At 23.1% G+C, this 20,833-nt stretch overlaps 1 protein-coding gene across 2 annotated transcripts in view; it reads left to right on the top strand.

Annotated features, from left to right (window-relative positions):
• LOC136969842 (zwei Ig domain protein zig-8-like) overlaps positions 1-20,833 on the top strand; it is a 121,840-nt gene that overhangs the window by 50,425 nt on the left and 50,582 nt on the right. For both annotated transcript variants that reach the window (XM_067264124.1, XM_067264125.1), the window contains exon 2: positions 18,288-18,493. In XM_067264124.1, coding sequence (XP_067120225.1) covers positions 18,288-18,493 — 206 coding nt within the window. The remainder of the gene's footprint in view (positions 1-18,287; positions 18,494-20,833) is intronic.

A 20,833-nucleotide genomic window follows, 5' to 3' on the forward strand; every position in this document is an offset into this window, starting at 1 on the left:
GAACAAAATGAGAAAGTAGTTAATGATGAGTTACATAAAGGGCATAACCAATAATGAATTTATGTAAGAAATTTTCTTTTATATCTTTAATAAGACAAATAAATTCCTTTTTTATTTAATTTATTATACTTTATGTTTAAATAATTACATTTAAAAAATATTTTTAAAAAGTGAAATTTTTGAAAACGTCGCTTTTAATAGTCTAAAAGCTTCGCTAGAATCAGTTTTAATTATTAAAATCTCACTTGTATAAATAATTTATCTAATTTTACATGCAAGGAAAGTGAATTCAATAGTCAATTCTCGTTATCAAACAGACTTGATTGACACAAGCGTTTTGCCGTTGACAATGTAAGATAACATGTAATTTTCACGTGTTAATATATGTTTACATACAAGAATGTCTTGCTAAAATGTATCTTAAACAGTACAACATCTCGGTAAATATTTTCTAATAACATATTCAGATTACAAAATAATATATTGATTTATGTATTAATTAAATTTTATCAAGCATGCTAGAAAGCTTTACTATCTCATCTCCCATAAAAATATCTTATTTAATTTATAGAATATGACATTTGTAAACGATATAACTTATGTAAATCTGCTTATTATAATATATAATTATTCTAAATATATCCACCTTATATATCGAGCTATATATATACTTGAAATGGTTAAAATCAAATAATAGAATAATTAAATCTTACTAACTAGATACGAAAACTTGGATAAACGGTCCAGAAATGAAGAGGAAAGCCAAGCTTTGACTAATTACATTTGTTGCCAACATTTATGTGTTAATTTTCCGCGTTTCAGGAAGGAACTAACATTTACTAACAATTTCCTTCAATGCACAAACATACACCTCATTCCAGTTGATGCGCTTCAAAGCCTTTACAAATCTTGTAGCAGTAAGTAATTTAAACTCATCTGTTTGCGATATGTCCACGATTCATTTCCCTTAATTTCCTTTAGTTAATTTTTATGCTCTACTGAACCATTATACTTATAATGTTACGTATAGTCTTCTATTATAGTCGACGACTGCGGTTTGCTAGATGAACTTCCTACTCTAAGTGACTTAGCCTGTCCATTTATTGTTTCATCGTCTGCCGATCACCACAATGACCGTACTAATCAAGGGAATGCAATTCGGAGGCCCGAATCTCAATGTCCCAAGCACTCTCTTCAGTTCCTTGGCCATTTAGAGTTTCCGTTCTCTTTGACTTCGTTCTTCCTGGTGACATTATCGCATCTATCTTCTCTTGACTGTCTTTCTATGGGAATGATTGTCTAGGCCATGAATCCGCTCCAACTCTACTGCTCTCTCTTCTCTTACGAACTAACAAATGACCCATCCTTCACACACCTATTTCTCATTTGCTCCTTACCTCACGCTGTGCTCCTTTAAGTACTACTTAATGAAATGATACTGATTTAACCAATGAACTTAAATCAACTTAAAATACTTTCTCCCAATAAAAAAACAACAAGAAACTAACGATTAAAACCTACTTCAATTTAACTTGGTAACTAATATTAATAATAATAATAATTTAAAATAAACATAATTAAATTATTTTAAACTTTTTGGTCTATCTTTAGCATATATTTCATTCATTCTTTGCTATTTGGAAAGAAACATTTTGCTTGTAAATGTTATTACAGATAAGATATGGCAAAAATGTAATTAAGGATTCTTGTCAACATTTCCAGAAAAACAAAATTGTTACAGATTGGTGTTAACGAGAAATTTAAGCTAATTATTTAAATGCAGAAAAATTAGCCTCATTAGCAAAATTGGTAAAGAGTTACTAATGGATAATGTTTGATGATAAAATAAAAATTTATATATATATATTTACATTTGTATGTGTGTTTGTGGAAGAATATATACACGAACCTACCTACACAAGTTAGTTAAATTATAAATTTTCTTTAAAAATTTCTCAGAAAAATCAATTATACACACAAATATATATTATTAGTCTGTCCGTTTGTCTGCAGTAATTTTCCTAAAGTAACTTCCTGTGGGGGTGCACTGAACCTTTTAGATTGAGATGCATTAGGCTTCTGCCCCTCACTTGTTTAATCTATAAATCTACAATATGCATGAATTCTCTCGTCTATTCTCTTGCTAGAATACGAGAAATATTACATTTTTATATATTATAATTAGTTTCCTTATGAAACTTTATCTCAAACTGAATCATTTTTTAATTGGAGATAGGCCATTTTAGTTTGATACGTAACATATATAGATTATACGTAAGCATATACTAAATAAATTTACCTTAAATTAATTAATTTTGTTATAATTAAGCAATAAAATGATTAATAAAAATTTATAATTTAATCTAGCTTTAATATTTTCAGAACTATTTAAAACTAGTTAAATGGAGTTTTAAACACATTTGAACATAATTTTAGCTATGTCTTCTTATTATTTATAACGTAAATTGATAAAATACAAGTTAATTTTTAGAACTACATTATAATTTTATTTTTTAATATTTATTTCTGTTTCCTACAATCACATATATTAATTAAATATTAGAAGATACGACGTATAGTACATTAGCGCAAAATAATTGATTTTACTGGTGTATAAGGAGCATAAAAAATGGTTCTTTTTATATTTTAACAAGTTATTTTTATATTTTCTTCTTTCAAAATCTTTACATTATTATTAACATTGCTGAATATTTCTCTTTCAGAAAGTTTTCTACGTTTTTCTTTTCCATTTTTTCCCCCTCAAAAACTTCCTCTTAAATTTTAAAACTCGAGTATAAAAAGTTAGCAGAAACTTGTAGAAAAAAGAGGACAATTTAATTTGAAGTTTTAAGATTACCTTTACCATTTTACAGTAGAATAATTAGAAAAAAAATTTAAATTAATTTTTTTTAATTTTAAAAATGAACTAATTAATAGATTTTCACAGATAAGGAGAATGGAAAATATTTTTAAAGTTACCTGTCAAATAATAAGTTGATTTTTATCTAAACATCTTAATTTTCCATTATCGTTTATCTTTAATCTTTCTTACCATAATTTTTTTCCTTCCTCTTTAATTCTATAAAACGACATCATAATTACACTGTCGATAAAAATTTTCATCTATTACCCTTAAAGTATAAAATTTAAGATCTTCATTTTCTTAAAATTCACTTAATGAACATTTTCAGAAAAATGATTTAACATCGATTTTTTCATTCTAATTTTTGTAATAATTAAAAAAATTTGATAAGTTGTTATTAATAAATTACAAAAGAAATTATTTATATATAATTTATATAAATATTCTTAATTTATTTAATTTAAAATATATGCTCTCGATCTCGAATTACTAGTGTCTTGCCCCTGTAAATCACACTTTTCCTGATAACAATAGATTCATGCCGGTCATTTATTTAACTTCGTTCTCAAGATTAATGATCGACAGACAGACAGACGGACGACAGTGGGAATTTACAGGTCTACAATTTTTCAAATTGCAGTCCAAAAAATTTGCAAAAAATAATTTTCCTTCGTTAGTATTAAAATATTCATGTTTCTGGTGGAAGTAAAAGAGATTTTGATAAATAAATCATGCAATATGTTATTTTAATTATTTTTTTTCCTATTGTAACGAATTATCGAATCATCAATCCCTCTTGGATATAAACTTAATCAGCTATTTGGTCTTTTGCATTAAGTATAATTAAAGTTCTATATTATCATTCTTGATTTTGTAAACAGTCACCTTGGGAAAACTTGATTGGAATGGTCGAACATAAAAATATAATTGGTTATCATAACTAAATATTTTTCCGTCTAAGCATTAACGAGAAGGATAAAGAGATATGGCCACTTGGGATACCATTTTTAATCTTGTATTATACAAATTAGTAATACGATCGTGTGTTTAAAAACAATTTTTTAATAATAGTTGATTAATTTTGGGTATTTATATAAATTAAAATTGATCAAACCTTTCTAAATATATAATTGTAAGTTAAATTAAATGTTTACGTCGTATTAACTCGAATTTTATTATTATTTTTTGTGTTTCCGAATTTAAAATTTGAAATGAAATTCGATTTTGTATTTTTTTGTTATTTATTTATTTCTAGTGGATTTTTTCTATATTGCAAGGTTTTAAAAAAATGTAATTGTATCGGTACGGATGAAGTTACAGCTATTTCTTTCAAAGGAATTTTTAAGTTAAGAACATGTTTTTTGCCACTCTTCAAAAGTTTGTAGTCGATAAAAATTTTATAAAATTTCTACCTTAATTAAAATACATGTTAAATACATCTTTTACTCTTAAATAAGTTATTTTAAATTATATTTATCCAAATTTTTTCGCGAAAATTCCTGTATAAAAGTCGGGATACGTCTTAAATTCCTCATTTCTTTGTTAAGGATCGATCCCTTTTTTTAGTTTTTTAAAGTTCGCTTGCAACTAAGATAAAAAGTGTCTAAAATTTCATTATTATCTAACATTTTCACATATTAATAAAATAAAATATATCGCATTATTGTTACAATATTCCAAAAAGGATAGAATCTTTTCGATACTTCATAAAAAATGTGCATAAATTAGTTTTTGAATATTTCTCGTGTAAAAATAAAATAAAATATTTTAGAATAAATGAAGGCGAAAAAAGTTAATATAACTTATGAATAGAAAAGAGTTTTCAGACAATAAATTTGAAACTATCATAAATCATCCAATAATAAAATACATTTACTCCTAAATGCTTTTATTAATCGCTTGGCACAAACTATTTTCTGTTCTTCTTAATAGCAAAATCAAATTTCTTTCAATGGAATCATTTTTAAATCTTTCATGCAGAAAATAGATAACACGGTTTGCAAACCATTCACTAAATCGATATTCCAGATTAAGATACGATACTTTAGATGAAGAGACATGCGCCTGTGAAGAATATCTTCTTCTTCCTCCTCCTCCACCCCTTTTTCTTTCTTTTTATTATTTGACTATTTGTGATCTTCCCTGCCATATATACACTTCAAAGAATTTGTGAGATTTTTAATTTTCTTTCCAAACCGTTCTTTTCTAGTCGAATTTCCATCCTTTTTCACGTGGTGCAGAAAACGTGTGGAAATTCGCTCACTTCCTTTACTAGCTTCTTGGATGAAACGATTTTTCACATAAGGGAAAAAGCCAGAAAGAAATCTCACTTGGATATGCACTACTTTAACTCTGCTGTTTGGTACACCCTCCTCCTTTTTCCGGGTTTTCCGGATTGCTGCTACTTTCCGGACACGACTCGTCCATTCCGTCTAGAATCGATATAAAGTGGAGATTAAATGCTCCATTTGTTTTCTCCTTTCCATGCTAGGAGAACCGCATATCGTCACATCTTCATAACGTGTTTAGTTATAAAACCTCATGACAAACATCTGTTATTATCTTCTCATTTATATTATATAACTGTTCGGGAGACGATTTTTTTTAAAGATTTAATAAATTTCCTTTAAAAAAAATACGAAGAAGATTAGCCATTTTCAATACGTTCGATAAATTTAACGGAGAATTCATTTGTAATTATTCAGTTTAAAGTAGATATTAATTGAGTTCGATTAAACTTATTCTTCTTAAAAATAAATTGAAAGGATCCACAAGTAGGAGAATGGTAAAAAATAACTCTATCCTACTAACGGTTAACCATTGACGTGTCAGATAGCTACACTAATACTGTTTGGTTAGTTTAGGTCTATATCGTGTTCTATTAAGTTAAATTGTGTTAAAATAGATTATATTAAGCTACGTTAGTCCAATTCGATCTCCATGTTCCGTACATCTATCATTATTTTATCATCTATGTTAGAAAATTATTTGAAAACATTTCTCATTCGCCCTTTTTCTTAAAAATAAAAATAAAAGAAACCAATGGAATCAAGCAGAATAACAAACTTAATAATAGCAATTTAGTATAAATTGTATGTAATATTTTAAAAATAAAGTTCTCAGTTGCTATTTATTTGTTAGCCAATTTTTTTTGTTTATAAAGAACATTAATTTGAATTAGATCAAATAAAACTGTTCTAGTAAATCTATATTCAATATTTTACGAGATAAAACTATTTAAAATGTTAAATGTAAAATTAAATTAAAATAATATAATATAATAAATTACAAAAACAAGTTAATTCTAATATGGAAAGTGAATTTTTAAATATTTTAACAATTATAATATAAATTAAATATATTATTTCTAGATAATACATGAAACATTTTAGTTTTTTAAATACATATTTTTAAAATTAATAGAGGCGTTAATAAACTGCTTACAGTTGCACATTGTTTTATTATAGCTTAGTTTAAGTTTGACAATAAATCTTTCTTACGAAGTATTATTTTTTATGTACAGTACATTGCAGTAATTTTAAGAGAGAGGGTTTATTTTTCTTTCTAACAATTTTCTAAATAATAATAAAAAAAAGAAAACCAATGAATAATACGAAGCATAGGAAAATGGCCTAATGACAGAGGTTAGCATTTTTAGTGTAAATCGTTTGTAATATTTTATAAGGTAAACTTAGGCAGTAATAACAGTTAGTAATACCTTACTGATGCACAATAATATCCAGGAAAATGTTTTATACTTGTCGTAAAGAGCACAATCTTTCTTTCTTTCTTCCAGTAAAAGTGACTTTGACATTATCATTGCTCGTTATTTTATAGTTTCCAGTGATTTTTAATTACATTAGAAGGAACACTGTCCCATTTTTTATTACTTTCATAAAAGGTTAGAATATACTTATCAATTGGTGGTTTTAAAATATAGATAATTTTAATTATCTTACTTTTCTCCGCTTTAAAAAAGCAAAGTATCTTTAATTTATATAATATTTAAAGGAAATTTTAAAAGACAAAAGTTTGCCTCTCTATCTCTTCATATCATGAATTAGTTATGATGTCATTAAAATTTCGTTTTACTCAACCGATAATTACACATTTTTATGGAAGTTAACGTGAGAATGCATTTTAAGAGCTTATTAAAACAACTTTTAAACAAGAAAATAAAACATATAATATATATAATAACAATATTATACTATTGAGATAATAGAGTCTGTGATATGTAATATCCGATAGTGGATGGAATATTAATACTTATATCAATTTAATATTAACGTTTTTAATTATATTTTATTATCTAAAATGTATTAAAAATATAATTTTTACATTCTTATCGTAAATAAAAATACATACCGCATACATTATTACAGTTTTATTTAATGTTAAAAGAGTGCGCGTTATACACGGAAAAATAAGAATTTCGTGTTTTAAATAATTAATTTAAGCAATAATTGCATTTTTAAAAATTTGCGTAATTAATTAGATTTAAAATTAAATTTATTAAAACATATTTGCTTTTTTTATTGGTTAAATTTGATTTTAATGACATTAAAAATAATCAAAAGAAAAAATTGAAGATGACAGAGTACTTGCTTCCCACTTAAAATGTTTCTATATTTGTAAATGGAATGACACGTGAAGAAGTATGAATGAACAGTTGTACAACTTCAATACAAAATTAGAAGCGCTTTCGATCTCAAAATAACCGAAATTTAAAGATATTTTGTTATTTAATTATCAATTATTTACATGTAATAAACAATTAATATATTCCTTAAATAATATATTGTTACAATGAATGCGTTAATTATATTAAAGGAAAAAATGACATTCCTAATGTATTAATTCTAAAAATAATAAGATAAGTATGCATGTTGCACATTATCAATCTTTCCTATTTCGTAAATTAAGAAAGAATAAGTAAAGAATTTAGACTAATCTGAAGCTACATACTTAACAGCTAATCAATCTTGATCTGAAATTCCTAAAGGAAGTTTCCTATAAAAAAAAAATATACATCAATACACAACCACATTGCATATTTAAGAGCACATTAAAGTAATTATTTCTCCCTAAAAATAGAAAACCCATATCAATTTTATCATTAATTTTTTTCCTTAATTTATGTAGGATTAAGTACTTTTTTTTCTTTACTTTATTAAATTAATTTCAAATCATATAATTTAATTATTATATTAAACGTCTTTAATTATATTTTTAAAATTAATTTAAAAAAAATTTAATTTATATCTATATTTATTTATTATTTGATAATTAAATAAAGGTTAAGAGAAAATGTTTTCCTCAATTTTAGATTTTATTTTTATTCTTATTATTTTCTTCTTTTATTTAAAATAAAATAAAAAAGTAAACTATGTTTTTCTAAAATAAGCTTACATAAAGCCGAAAAACCAATCATTTTAATCTTATCTTCAAATTTACACATTAAATATAAATAATGTTTTTACATTGATACTCTATTTGCATATGGAATTCGTTGTTGATATTAAAACTTGTGATAAATCTAAGATTTTCATGAATTGTGGAGTAGAAAATATATATTTTTTCGTTTAGACTCTCATTCAAGTGTTTTTTTTTTCTTATTTTATCCTTGAACGTAATCGTTTATCTCGATAGTTGTCTTGGCCTTTGCCCTATTTTCAGGTCTAACGCCATTCTAAGAACCAATACTTTTATATATATAGTTTGTTAGCCGTAATTCCACTGTAAAAATATTGTTTACTGAGTGAATAGAATATAATATTTTTAGTTTCTTATATTAAAATTACGTTTTAATTATATCTCTAGTTATACTGTAACACTTTATTATGTGAATTTATACGCATTAATTTTTGTTTCAAAATTTATTATTCGAAGAAAAAAAATTTATTATTTCGAAGAATTAAATTGAAGAAAGAATATTTCTTCAATTTTTAAATACATTTTTCTATATCTAATTAACTTACATTTCTCTTATAAAGTTTGTATTTATTAATTCAACTTGCGGTTATTATTTTAGAATTAACCTTTCTAAATAAAAAAACATTAAATAATTATTAAAATATATTAAAACATTTTATTTTTAAAGTAAAAATATTTTGAAATTTGATAATTGTTATTTTAATTATTATATCATTTTACAAACTTCTCCACTCTTCAAAACAATTAATAACAACTGAGAGACCTTCTTTTCTCTTTCTCAACTCTCTCTTCCTATCCATCATTATATTCCTTATTTTTAAATAAACATTAATTTTAAATAATAAAAAAGAGTATGAATTTATAAATATTTTATTTATAGTTACAATACTATTATTAATTTATCATATAATATTCTTTCAGAAATATGGATGAGAAAATAGACAGTGGATTAAAAACTTAAATTAATATCTGGACTCACAAGCCTAGACCTTCAGTAGACTCTATAAGCCATAATATTAATAACTAATATATATATATTTTTAATAAAATATTTCCTTTCTTTTGATCATACACAAACATCTCTCATACACACGCATGCACACATAGATATATATATTTGTATATAATCAAAAGTAAGAAGTTTTATATAGTTTATTACAAAAGTTATCGAGATAAAGTCTCACAAATTTACCATTTATATATTTCTTTCCCATCTTTTATATGATTTTATCTTTTTACTCGACTAACTCAAATTTTCCCTTATCATAAATCATATCTAAAATATTTCATCGCTATAGTTTTGATTGTTATTGTATTCTTTTCTTTTAAAGTATATATAAAAATGAATTTTTTTTCCCTAGAAAACTATAAACTATAAATAACAAAGAGTATCACTTAAATATCGCTTGACTGAAATCACTAGTTTACGAATTTCTAAAAGTCTACATAAGAAATTCTTTATTTCTGACATTTCTTTTTATTTTATAACAGTACAGAAAAATTTCTCATACTTTTTTATCTATTTTTAAAAATGCATTTATATCCTAAAAAGAATTTTAAAAAAAATCAATATGTAAACATCTTTAAAGTAACATGTAATATGTTTTGTAACATGACTTTTTAATAAAGAAAAAATAAAATAAATGTCTGTTATATAGAAATATATATAATGTATTTATTACAGAGTTATATAATACAGAAAAATATAAAAGAGGAACGTTCCAAGACTTTTTCTAAAATAATTTATTAAATGTTTTTATTAACATATGAACAATTTTAAGAAAGTAACTGTGCTGATTATTTATTTTATATACTACTTTCTTCTAGATAATTATTTTTATCTTCATACTTTTTATTCATTTATATAACTATTTTTTAAAAACATATTTCTAACTTTTTATATAAATATTATATAAGGTTAATCGTTTTTGTATAATTAATCACAGAAGTAATTGTAATTCTTTCCACCTCAACTAATTTAATATATATTTCTCTGTTCGTGGTAATTATTTTCCTATCCATATCTTATTTATTTATTTATATAAATATTTTACTTTTCCGGCTGTTAAAAGACAGCGAAAGTATTTTACATTTTTGGACTCAAGGGACCTTCAAACGTCGAGAAATGCAAAAAAGAGATTTCTCTGTATGTTTGTGTGTAGGAAGATGATTTTTTCACCCATTTTGAAGCTTAATAAATCCTGAAATTTTGCAGAAAGATATGTGTATCAGGGATAAATGTTTCTAAAAATTTTCAAGAAAATCGGACCATTAGTTCAGGAGGTATGGCCCCACTTCTTTAATATCTCCCGAAAAAAATTGAAGACTTAAAGGTAATGGTAACAATTATAAGGGACGAAAACAAATAAAAAAGTCGCAACAACATTACAGCTGTTTTTTTAAACATATTTCTAACATTTTTTATATAAATATTACATAAAATTAAACATTTATTTATAGAATATTTAAATTTAAATTATTTTAAAGGCGAGCTATATGAAATTTCGTGTCTAACTTTTCCCTAATTTTTGTTTGTTTTTTTAAAAAATAATTTTAGAAGAAATATAAAATACATTAAATGGGTTCTAAATTTTGTTAGCCTAATCTAATCTTTGTTTCTGATGTTTTAAGTTGTTTGAAAAGTTTGATGATCAATATTTGCTCCGTGATTACAGGATGAAGTGATAACTCACTTCTTATTTTTCACAATGTTTAAAATAATTTTTAAGCTGATTTTATCCAATTATATACTTAAATGAAATTTCATCATCTGTAGCTATTAGAAGCTCAAAAGTGATTATTGGAAAGATAGATTTTTATTGTTTTCTACAGGGAAATGTCTTGGAAATCCTATCTTTTATCATTATGCGTTGTCATTTAATTAAAAGAGAATACTGTTTAAGTGTACACTATTTTTACTTTCAGTACTTTAATCTTAATTTAGTTTGTACAAAAATACGGTCGATAAGCTTAGAAATATGATCTAAATTATATTATATTTTTTTACACGTTTATAATATTAATTAAAGCACAGTATCAACAAATCGTCAAAAATTCTGCTGAATCGAATTTTTTAATAAAATTTTCCACTTCAAAATATAGTAAAAATAATAATTTTTTATTGTTTACTACACAAAAGTTTAATTTTATATAGAAAAAATGATAATTTTATAAGTTTTCTATGATATAAATAATTTATTTTAAGGTTAAAAATTCTTATATTATATTTTTAGCCTAAACATTTTTTTAAAATATTGGGAAAAAATGTTATATATAATTTTTTTATCCTGAAAATTATGTATTAGTTGATTAAATTATACTGAGATATATTTAGTATATATCTCAGTATATATACTTTAATAAATAAATTTAAATATAGGAAAAAGCAAATTTAAGCATTATAACTCAAACAAATTTTAAAATATTTCTTAAATAATGTAAATTTATGCTTTAAAATTAAAAAGAAAAGCTGTATAACAGAAAAAATATAAGAAAAAGTAACATGAAAATTAAGTTTGGTTTATCAAGATAATTTTTCTTAGATATTTTTCAAATAAATATAATATATTTATCCTTAGAATACAGAATAATACTATATAAAATTTTCTACGCATATATTTTCTAAAATAGAATTATAATTCCGAATTTATTTACAAAAATATTATAAAAACATTTATAATTTAATAGAAATACATATATACTAATATATTATAGGGGAAAAACAAGTATTTTTCTTAAAAACTTCAATATTTTTTTCTTATTTAACAACGAAAAAAATAATTAAAATAAAAATGTAACAAAAAAATAATAAAACGATTTAATTAAATTTTATAAAATTAATTTAAATATTTAATTAAATAAAAAATAACTTTTTCCTGGTTAAAAAATTTATATATCTATTTCGGTATATAAGAATTTTTTTTATATATAAAGTAAATAGTTTTAACTGTATTATAAAAGGAAAAAACTGAATTATCCATGTTATATAAACAATAAGTCGATTCCAGTACTGTTTTGAGGGATCAAAAATATCTAGAATGTTGGAAAATTCCTGTATCAAAATAAAATAAAAATAAAAAAAATAAAATAAAGAAATTTTTTGTATTTTTTTCCCTTGTATAAAATAACAATCGCTACATTTCTACTGTTTCGAAATAGGAAAATGCTTTCTCTACAGATTCTATACAAGTCATTCATCCAAATAGTAATTGCTTTTTACTGGTCAATCTCTTTACCTTGTTCACCCTATTCAAATATAGACTTTTCGATTATTTTAAAACTTAATTGCTTCGAGGAAAGATTTATAAGTTAACAAATTTTATAAAAAAACCAGATGTTATTTTAAGAAATATATGTATGTATATATATATATATATATATATGATATTTCAGTTAATAAAATTATTCTACAAATATTTAAAGGAATTTAATAAGAAAAAGAAGAAAGTAAACAGACCATTTTCTTTATTATTATTATTTTTTACTTTAATCTGTTCCTTCGATTCTTATTTTAATAATATTCTGTTAAAATAAGTTTAAACTTTCTTTTTTTATTTGCAATTCTTCGTTTCCTAAATTTATTTTTAAATTCGAGATACCTTCTTGCATGAAAAACAAATGCATCTATTTAAGCAAAGTGGAAACAATACTTAGCTATTTTCCTCTGAACTTTTACTGTAGAAAATTGTTATGCAGATGCGTTTACAAATGATTGTTGCAAACATGCAAATTTTCCAAAACAAAAATAAAAAAAACAAATAATAATAATAAAAAAAGCTACTTTTATCGTTTTTAAAAATATAAGATAGTTTAAAGGTTTAAAAGCCATTCATCATTTTTTTAAAGATCTTTGTTTTCTTCCTCCCTTTCTTTTATAAAATGCTACTTAATAATCATTTAAATTTTACTCAATAAAAAAAGTATATAAAATGAATTAGATATACTTGATTTTCTCTTGATCTATACTTTAGCTTTTATCTTAATACCTAAATTTCAATATTAAAATATACTTTTATCAATAAAAAAAAGTATAGGAGGAGTAGATCTATATGTATATAAGCTTATATGATTTTCTTAAGTAAGGAAAATTCTTTAAAATATCCATTACAACATTTATTTTATTTTATTTCTTTGAAAGAAATCATTTTATAACGTTAAAAGTAGTGAAAATTGTTTCTTTAATGCGAATCATTGAATCTAAAATTGATCAGATTGTTTCAAAGTATATAAAAGTATGTTGGATAAAAGTTGTAAGAAATACTAAAATACTTCAAATTCCATTAGAAATATTTATTCGTGGTACAGATATAATAGATTTTAAACTATTTATTTTATGTTTTTTAAATTAATTTAAATGAGTAGAAAAATTTAAAAAATAATTGTAAAGATTGGCTCTTTGTCACATTCTTGATTATATAGGAATTTAATAATCCAACATTTTGAAAACGTTGATTTATTAAATTCCAATAAGAGAAAAATAAAGTTAGCATAGATTCATAAATTGAATTTAAATGTATTAATTCTTTTAATAATATATTGAAATTTAATTTTAAACAATTTTATTTTGTTTTATCAAATTTATTTTCTTATTGAATTATTAAATATTTGAGAATTTACTTATTTAATATAATTGAAAAGGTGAAAAATATTATAAATTTATTTATTTTATGACTAGTCGCATTGAAAAATGAAAGAATTTTTGTAAAATTAGCTTGAATTTTTATGTAGAAATCATAAGAAGAAACTTTTAAATAATGTCTTTTATATATAAATAAATAATTGTAATAATATAATATATTTTAAGAAACAAAATATAAATTAAACCTAAATAAAAAATAATAAAAATGTTTAATTCTCTTGGAAAATTTTATAATTGAAAGCTGTTTTTCTTTTCTTAATACGTTTATATGCATATATTAAACCTTTCACTTATATATATAACAATTTTTTTTTCAATTGCAGATGGCATATAAAGAGTTAAAAACGAAATTATTATTTTAATTTTATAGAATTTTAATATATCTTTAAAATATTTTAAAAATTTCGTTTGAAAATATTAAAAACATACAAAATTCCCGATTATATAAAATAATTAATTTAGTTAATAATTCTAAAATATTCAACATTTAAAGAGTTAGATATACATGCAACTTGACTAATTTAATTTATTAATTTTTTAGAAAAATTATATTATAAACATTTTTAAAACAGATATAGTATTTTTCATCCTATCTTCTTTCTCATCTTCTAATCCTCTTCCTTTCTTTAGTCTAGTTCCTCAAGTAGGGGGTCTACCCCCTAATAATAATAATAACAGTAATAATATCATTATTATTAAGCTGTTTATTTTTATATGCCAACTTCTATTCATAATTTCTGTTAGAATAGAATGATATATAAGACATAAAAGAGCATACGTTATGTATACACATATATAACTGATAAACTTGAAATCTTCAAAGTAAATATCATATAAAAATATAATTTTGCATAAAAAATTAAGTCAAGTCTCGATATAGCGCCTTTTAAATAATGCTACCCTCATAAAACGACAATGAATGCTTTTAAACGGATCTTTTTCATAAATATTAAATAGAGAAGCTTTCTCAATGTCTGTGAATTACTAAACACATGATTTTGCATTGCAAATTACATTATTATCGTTGAATCGTGTGATTCAAACTCTCAAACTTTACGTGTAGATCCATTACTACATATTGTCGTTATTGCTTGAGATGCTTCAATTTAACGCCAACCTCGATTTAATGAGAATGCTAAAAGCAAACAAATGATGTGATAAATTGAAGTTTAATTGTGTATAAAAAATAATAAATATATACATATAATATAATCTACAGATACATAAATAAAAAATAAATTTTAAAATGCATTTATTTAAAATATTTCAACGTGTGAAGAATAATTATCAAGAAAATTATTAATAAATGCAAATATATTTTATTCAATTAAAGTAAAATATAAATAAAAGTAATTTTATTTTGTATAATAAACTGTTATATAAGACATTCTCAGAATTATTTTTAAAAAGTGTATTTTAAAATTGATTAAATAAATATCTTGTAATTTACATAATACTAGAATTAATAAATAAAATATATATTCACCGCATTTATTTTATTTATTAATTCATGTATTAATGTAAATGTAATTTTTTTTAACAAAAAGGCAATAAATTAAAATATATGTAAATCGATCGAAATATTTTACTTATTTTAATTATTTTTACCAGAAATCCCAACCTAGCGACCTTTGGAGACGGTGATTCTATTCATCTAGGGGTCGATAAATTTCTAGGGGTCGGTGGATATTGAGATATTGAAGAAAGACAAAAGCCCGTTCAGAGATTCAGGGCGATAGGGAAGGGGGTGGAAGCGAAGGGAAAGGGGAAGAAGGTGGGAGAGGAGAAGAGAAAGGGGGCGAAGGAAAGAGAAGAGGAAAGAGGAGGAAAGAAGAGAAAGGAGAAGGAGAAAAGGAATATTAAAGCAAGAAGGAAGCACCAGGGGGTGACCTGGTCAGATAAGAATGGACATGGGATCAATATATAAATTTATATTCATTATATTTTAAAATATAATAACTTATATATCTTTAAATTTTATAAAGTAAAACACAAGACTTTAAATTTTGACTTATATTTAATAAAATAATATTAATTCCAACAAAATTTCATCTTATTTATAATTTTTTCTTATTTTGTATCAGCATATAAGGGGTTAGCGAATTGAATCTAATTTTACAAAGAGTTCAATTAGCATAAAGGTTGAGAAAAGAATCTGATCTAAAGTCAATCTATGTATAATTTTTATATTAATATATAAAAATTATAGTTGTTTGTACGAGTTTTAACTTCGCAAAATATATTAATACGGTGGAAAGTAATTTATAACGATAATATAAAATATGGAAAACTATTTTGTAAAACTTCCAAGCCGAGAAAGAATGAAAAGGTAAAGATAGTAATTTTACTGTCAGTAATCTCCCAAGTTTTGAAATAATTTATAATAATTCCGAACGTAATCAACGTGTATTACTAACGTAAGACTGAGTTATGATTATTTTCTAAGTTTTGCTATGATGTAGGTAATTAACGAGGACGAATACAAAATTCAATTTTTAATATTATACAGAATCTAAAGTAACTCTCTCATTTTTAAATATTCTTTAATAATATATCAATTTTTTTATTTTTATTTTTATTAAATAAAAATTTAATGTTGAAAATTTCGATTAGTTTTCTTTCTGCTAAATCGAATTAAGACAAATTATAAATTTGGATCAAATTAAATTATATATAAATGTATAATTTCTTATATTTAATTTAATTTTTACTCATTTAATGCTTGATCTTTGAACTGAATTTCTAACTAGAATAGATATATATTTAAAATTTATAACATATAAATATGAAAATTTTGTTCTATTACTTTGAAATTATTTATAAAATTTTAATATATTTAGTCTTGTAGGCTTATAAAAAAATGTAAAATTCAATTACTTCTTCAATTTAATGACATAATTTTGTGAAAATAAAACTTTTGGTGGAGTTTAAAATCATTATCTTTTATTTTTTTTCTAAAAGTTGTTTATTTAAAATTATTTTCTATCAGATTTAGATCAACAATATCTTGGTTAAAGCTTAAACATTTTCCTTTATCCCACCGGACTGGATAGGTGTTGTTTATACAATATTTAAACTATGTTTAGCCGTTCCCACGTAAAGTTTAGCCAATATTCTATATATTGAATTTTAAAATCAAATTTCTAATTTTAAAAGTAAAAAATACAGACATTTTAGAAAATATTTTTCTAAAGTTTGCTTACATTTTTAATTATTTTATTTATCAGAATTATTGTGAAGTGCATAATCAGTATTTCGATATCGCATATTTAAAATAGTGTTTTAGCTCTTCGATAATTAATAATAATGTTAATTATTATGTTAAATACTATAGTAAATAACTAAATATATATATATATTTAGTTATTTACTATAGAAAATAACTAAATATATATATATATTTAGTTATTTACTATAGTATTTAACATAATAATTAACATTATTATTAATTATCGAAGAGCTAAAACACTATTTTAAATATGCGATATCGAAATATTGATTATGCACTTCACAATAATTCTGATAAATAAAATAATTAAAATGTAAGCAAACTTTAGAAAAATATTTTCTAAAATGTCTGTATTTTTTACTTTTAAAATTAGAAATCTTAATCTTCTATATATATATATATATATTATATATATAGAAGATTAAGATAATGTTGTTTTATGAATGTACAGATGTACTGTACTGTACAATGTGTGTGTGTGTGTGTGTGTGTGTGTGTTCATAAAGAAAAAACTGTTAAATTAATCTTGTATCTATCTAGTGGCCTCTTTTTGTGTGAATAAGATTAGTTACAATGTGGAATAGAAATTTTTTCTTGGGGAAAAAATATATAAAAATAAATGGAACTACAGAGATCAGATGAAGAGAAAAGAACTCAGATCATTAATATCTAAGAAGTAGGAGGAGATGTAATTTTATACAAGAGACACTAAAGAGATTTTGTTTAAGATAGGCCAATTCGCAAAGGGCTGTTTTCAATTACTATCTTGAGGTCAATATACCTGATTGACCAACTCATTCTATTTATAAACGTTATATTGACTTACGTCACATTTAATATTTTTCTCTCACATATTTCTATTTTCTGATAAAAAAAAAGGTTAGAAGAGTTATCTATTTAAAAAACATTTATATTTTCTAATTACTAATTTATTTACATGATAAAATTCTTATAAATAATATAACTTAATTTTCAATGGCTGTTTATATATATATATATATATATTTTATGCCGTTAATGAATGTATTTGTACTTATTTTAAATATAATTAGACCAATTTAATTATATACATATTTTAAAAATTCTTTTTGGATTAATTGATTATTTACTTGTTTATACAGGAATAGAATTTAGTTCAGAAATATTTACTAGAACTGAAAGGAGTTTTGGTGGTTCTAAAGTGGAACCACCTTCGAGACCAAATTCTTATTGGGATGATCCACATTATCGTCCTTCATTCGACAATACTACAGAAAGGAACGTTACAGCTCAACTAGGAAAAACTGCATATTTACATTGTCGTATACGCCAACTTGGAGATAGAACAGTAAGTAAAATATAAATAAATAAAGTTTAAAAATATACATACTTTCGCCCACGAGATAATTACTCAGTAGAAGTGTGGATAGCTAAAGATTATAAATAGAAATTTTAAAATTGCACGCGATATTTTTTTTAAGAAAAAAGAGTATAATTTATGTAAATTATGTAAACGTGTTAAAATAATTCGAGAACAGTTTAAATTAAAATCGATATAATTGCTTAATTTATTCGTTGAAAGTGGTCAGCAAGGTCGAAAATGTCAACGCGTCATTTTACGCGATATGAATAAGTCATTAGACGAATTAAATGGGTTAATACTCCTCCAGTGAATTCTCTACCAATCTTCAATTGGCTTGGAATGCATCAAAACTCTATTAAAATTATTTAATAACGAAATATTCGTATCTATAAGCATTATCCTCTTATGGAAAATTTAATCTATATTTTTCTACTCATCCAGAAAAGTGTAGGTATTAAAAGTAGATAAAAAATATAAACAGGAAAAGAATTTAATAATTATCGATAATGATAACGTTATTATAAAAATATAGAAGCCGATAATAAAAAAATGGTCGAATCCGAGAGAAGAAACTGAAATACACTTCAGTGATCTTCAAAATATCCATCTTGAGAGAAAAACATTGAAGGAAGGATTTTGATCTTTTCCTTTCGCTTCAGGTAGCCGTAGTTCATTTAATAAAGATACAAAATACGGAATATTTATTTTCTTTACTTACTGAACTCTTTAGAACAAAGAAAAAACAAAAGACGTTAGATTGCTTTTCAAGAGGTTTGAACTCTAAAATACACTTTGATCTCTCTGGATCAGAGAAAGTTATTCTTTCTGATATATACTTCTCTAAATATTTTTTATCTCCTTTATAAGCTAAAAGAATTATTTACTATTTTAGTTTGACTATTTTTTTTATACATATTTACATTATACTCTTTCCTTCTAAAGTAAAGAAAGATATAGAAAAGTATACACACATACACACACACACGAATATATGTATGTATATCTTGTTCAATCTGAAGATATATAGTTGAAATTTCTGTTATAAGAATCAAGAATTTTTAGGAAAATAAAAAATGAAAAATCAAGGTTGGTAAACAAAGAATCTATTCTTGGTTGAGTTATATAATTTCTCTTGCTTTAGATCTATTCTAGATAAAATTGCATTTATGTTTGTTTTAGTTTAAGATAGTAAAAAAGACTGATGTTTGGTCGTTTCTCACGCAGTCTTGATTTTTAATGAAGGATATTCTTGGAAACATTTTGAATAACGTAGCGTATAAGAGATAGGAAAAGTAGATATTTTCTCTTAAAAGCGATCTTACCAGAACTTATTTGTATGATATATAATCTTATCGTAATAAATATTGATAGCAGGAAAATAAATTTCAAGATGTTATTTTACTGTCTAATTAATAGTTACGCCATTAGAAAATTCGTAAATCATTTTACTACCTCTAACAACCATTTACTGCTACAAAATAAAGTTATAAATTCACTAAAAAGATATAAAAATCATTAATATATACACCAAGAAAATAAATCTAATTAAATTGTAACGTGGAATAGATCGAATTTTACAACATTAAATATTAATTATACACGAAAATAGATACGTTTAATACATTATAAAATAACTCAAATATTAATTATTAAAGAGCTATTTTTATTAATTAAAAATTATGTTAAATTTAATGTATAACCAGGCATCAATCTCGTTAAAGTAAATAGCATTATAAAATTAATTATTAGAAGTTCTTATAATAATAATAACTAAAATGTTTTCGTAAGATAAAAAATATATGATTTATTAAGAATTTATTTTTCCAGAAAGATTAAAATTCTTATATCTAATCTTTTAATGGAAAGATATCTTCCTACAGAATAAAAAATGATATATTTGTATTTGATGGATATATATTGTATATATATATAAACATAGAATTATTTATTTGTTTGTTGTTTAATAAATCATGGATTATGGAATGTTTTAGAATTTATCTTGTAAAATTAAAAATATAATAGATCAATAGACTTAATTTATTTTAAAAAAATGACATTTTTCTTACGTATCTTACATTTAACTTTATTTTTTACGTTGTAAAACTTTATAAGTAAATAAATATAAATCAAAACTAAATTTAAAAAACATGTATAGAATTGTATATAAAGTTTTCCTTACTAAAAATTAATTATGCAGATTTATATATATATATATTAAAAAGTTTTCGGAGATAGTATGAGAGAGACGATGCATGGTTGCGAGTTAAATTTCTCAATTAATCATTAAAAAACATAGAAAATAAGAAAGATAGAGTAAAAAATTTG

The sequence above is a fragment of the Centruroides vittatus genome, unplaced genomic scaffold, assembly GCF_030686945.1.
Source record: "Centruroides vittatus isolate TY-2023 unplaced genomic scaffold, ASM3068694v2 contig_1824, whole genome shotgun sequence".
Lineage (NCBI taxonomy): Eukaryota > Metazoa > Arthropoda > Arachnida > Scorpiones > Buthidae > Centruroides > Centruroides vittatus.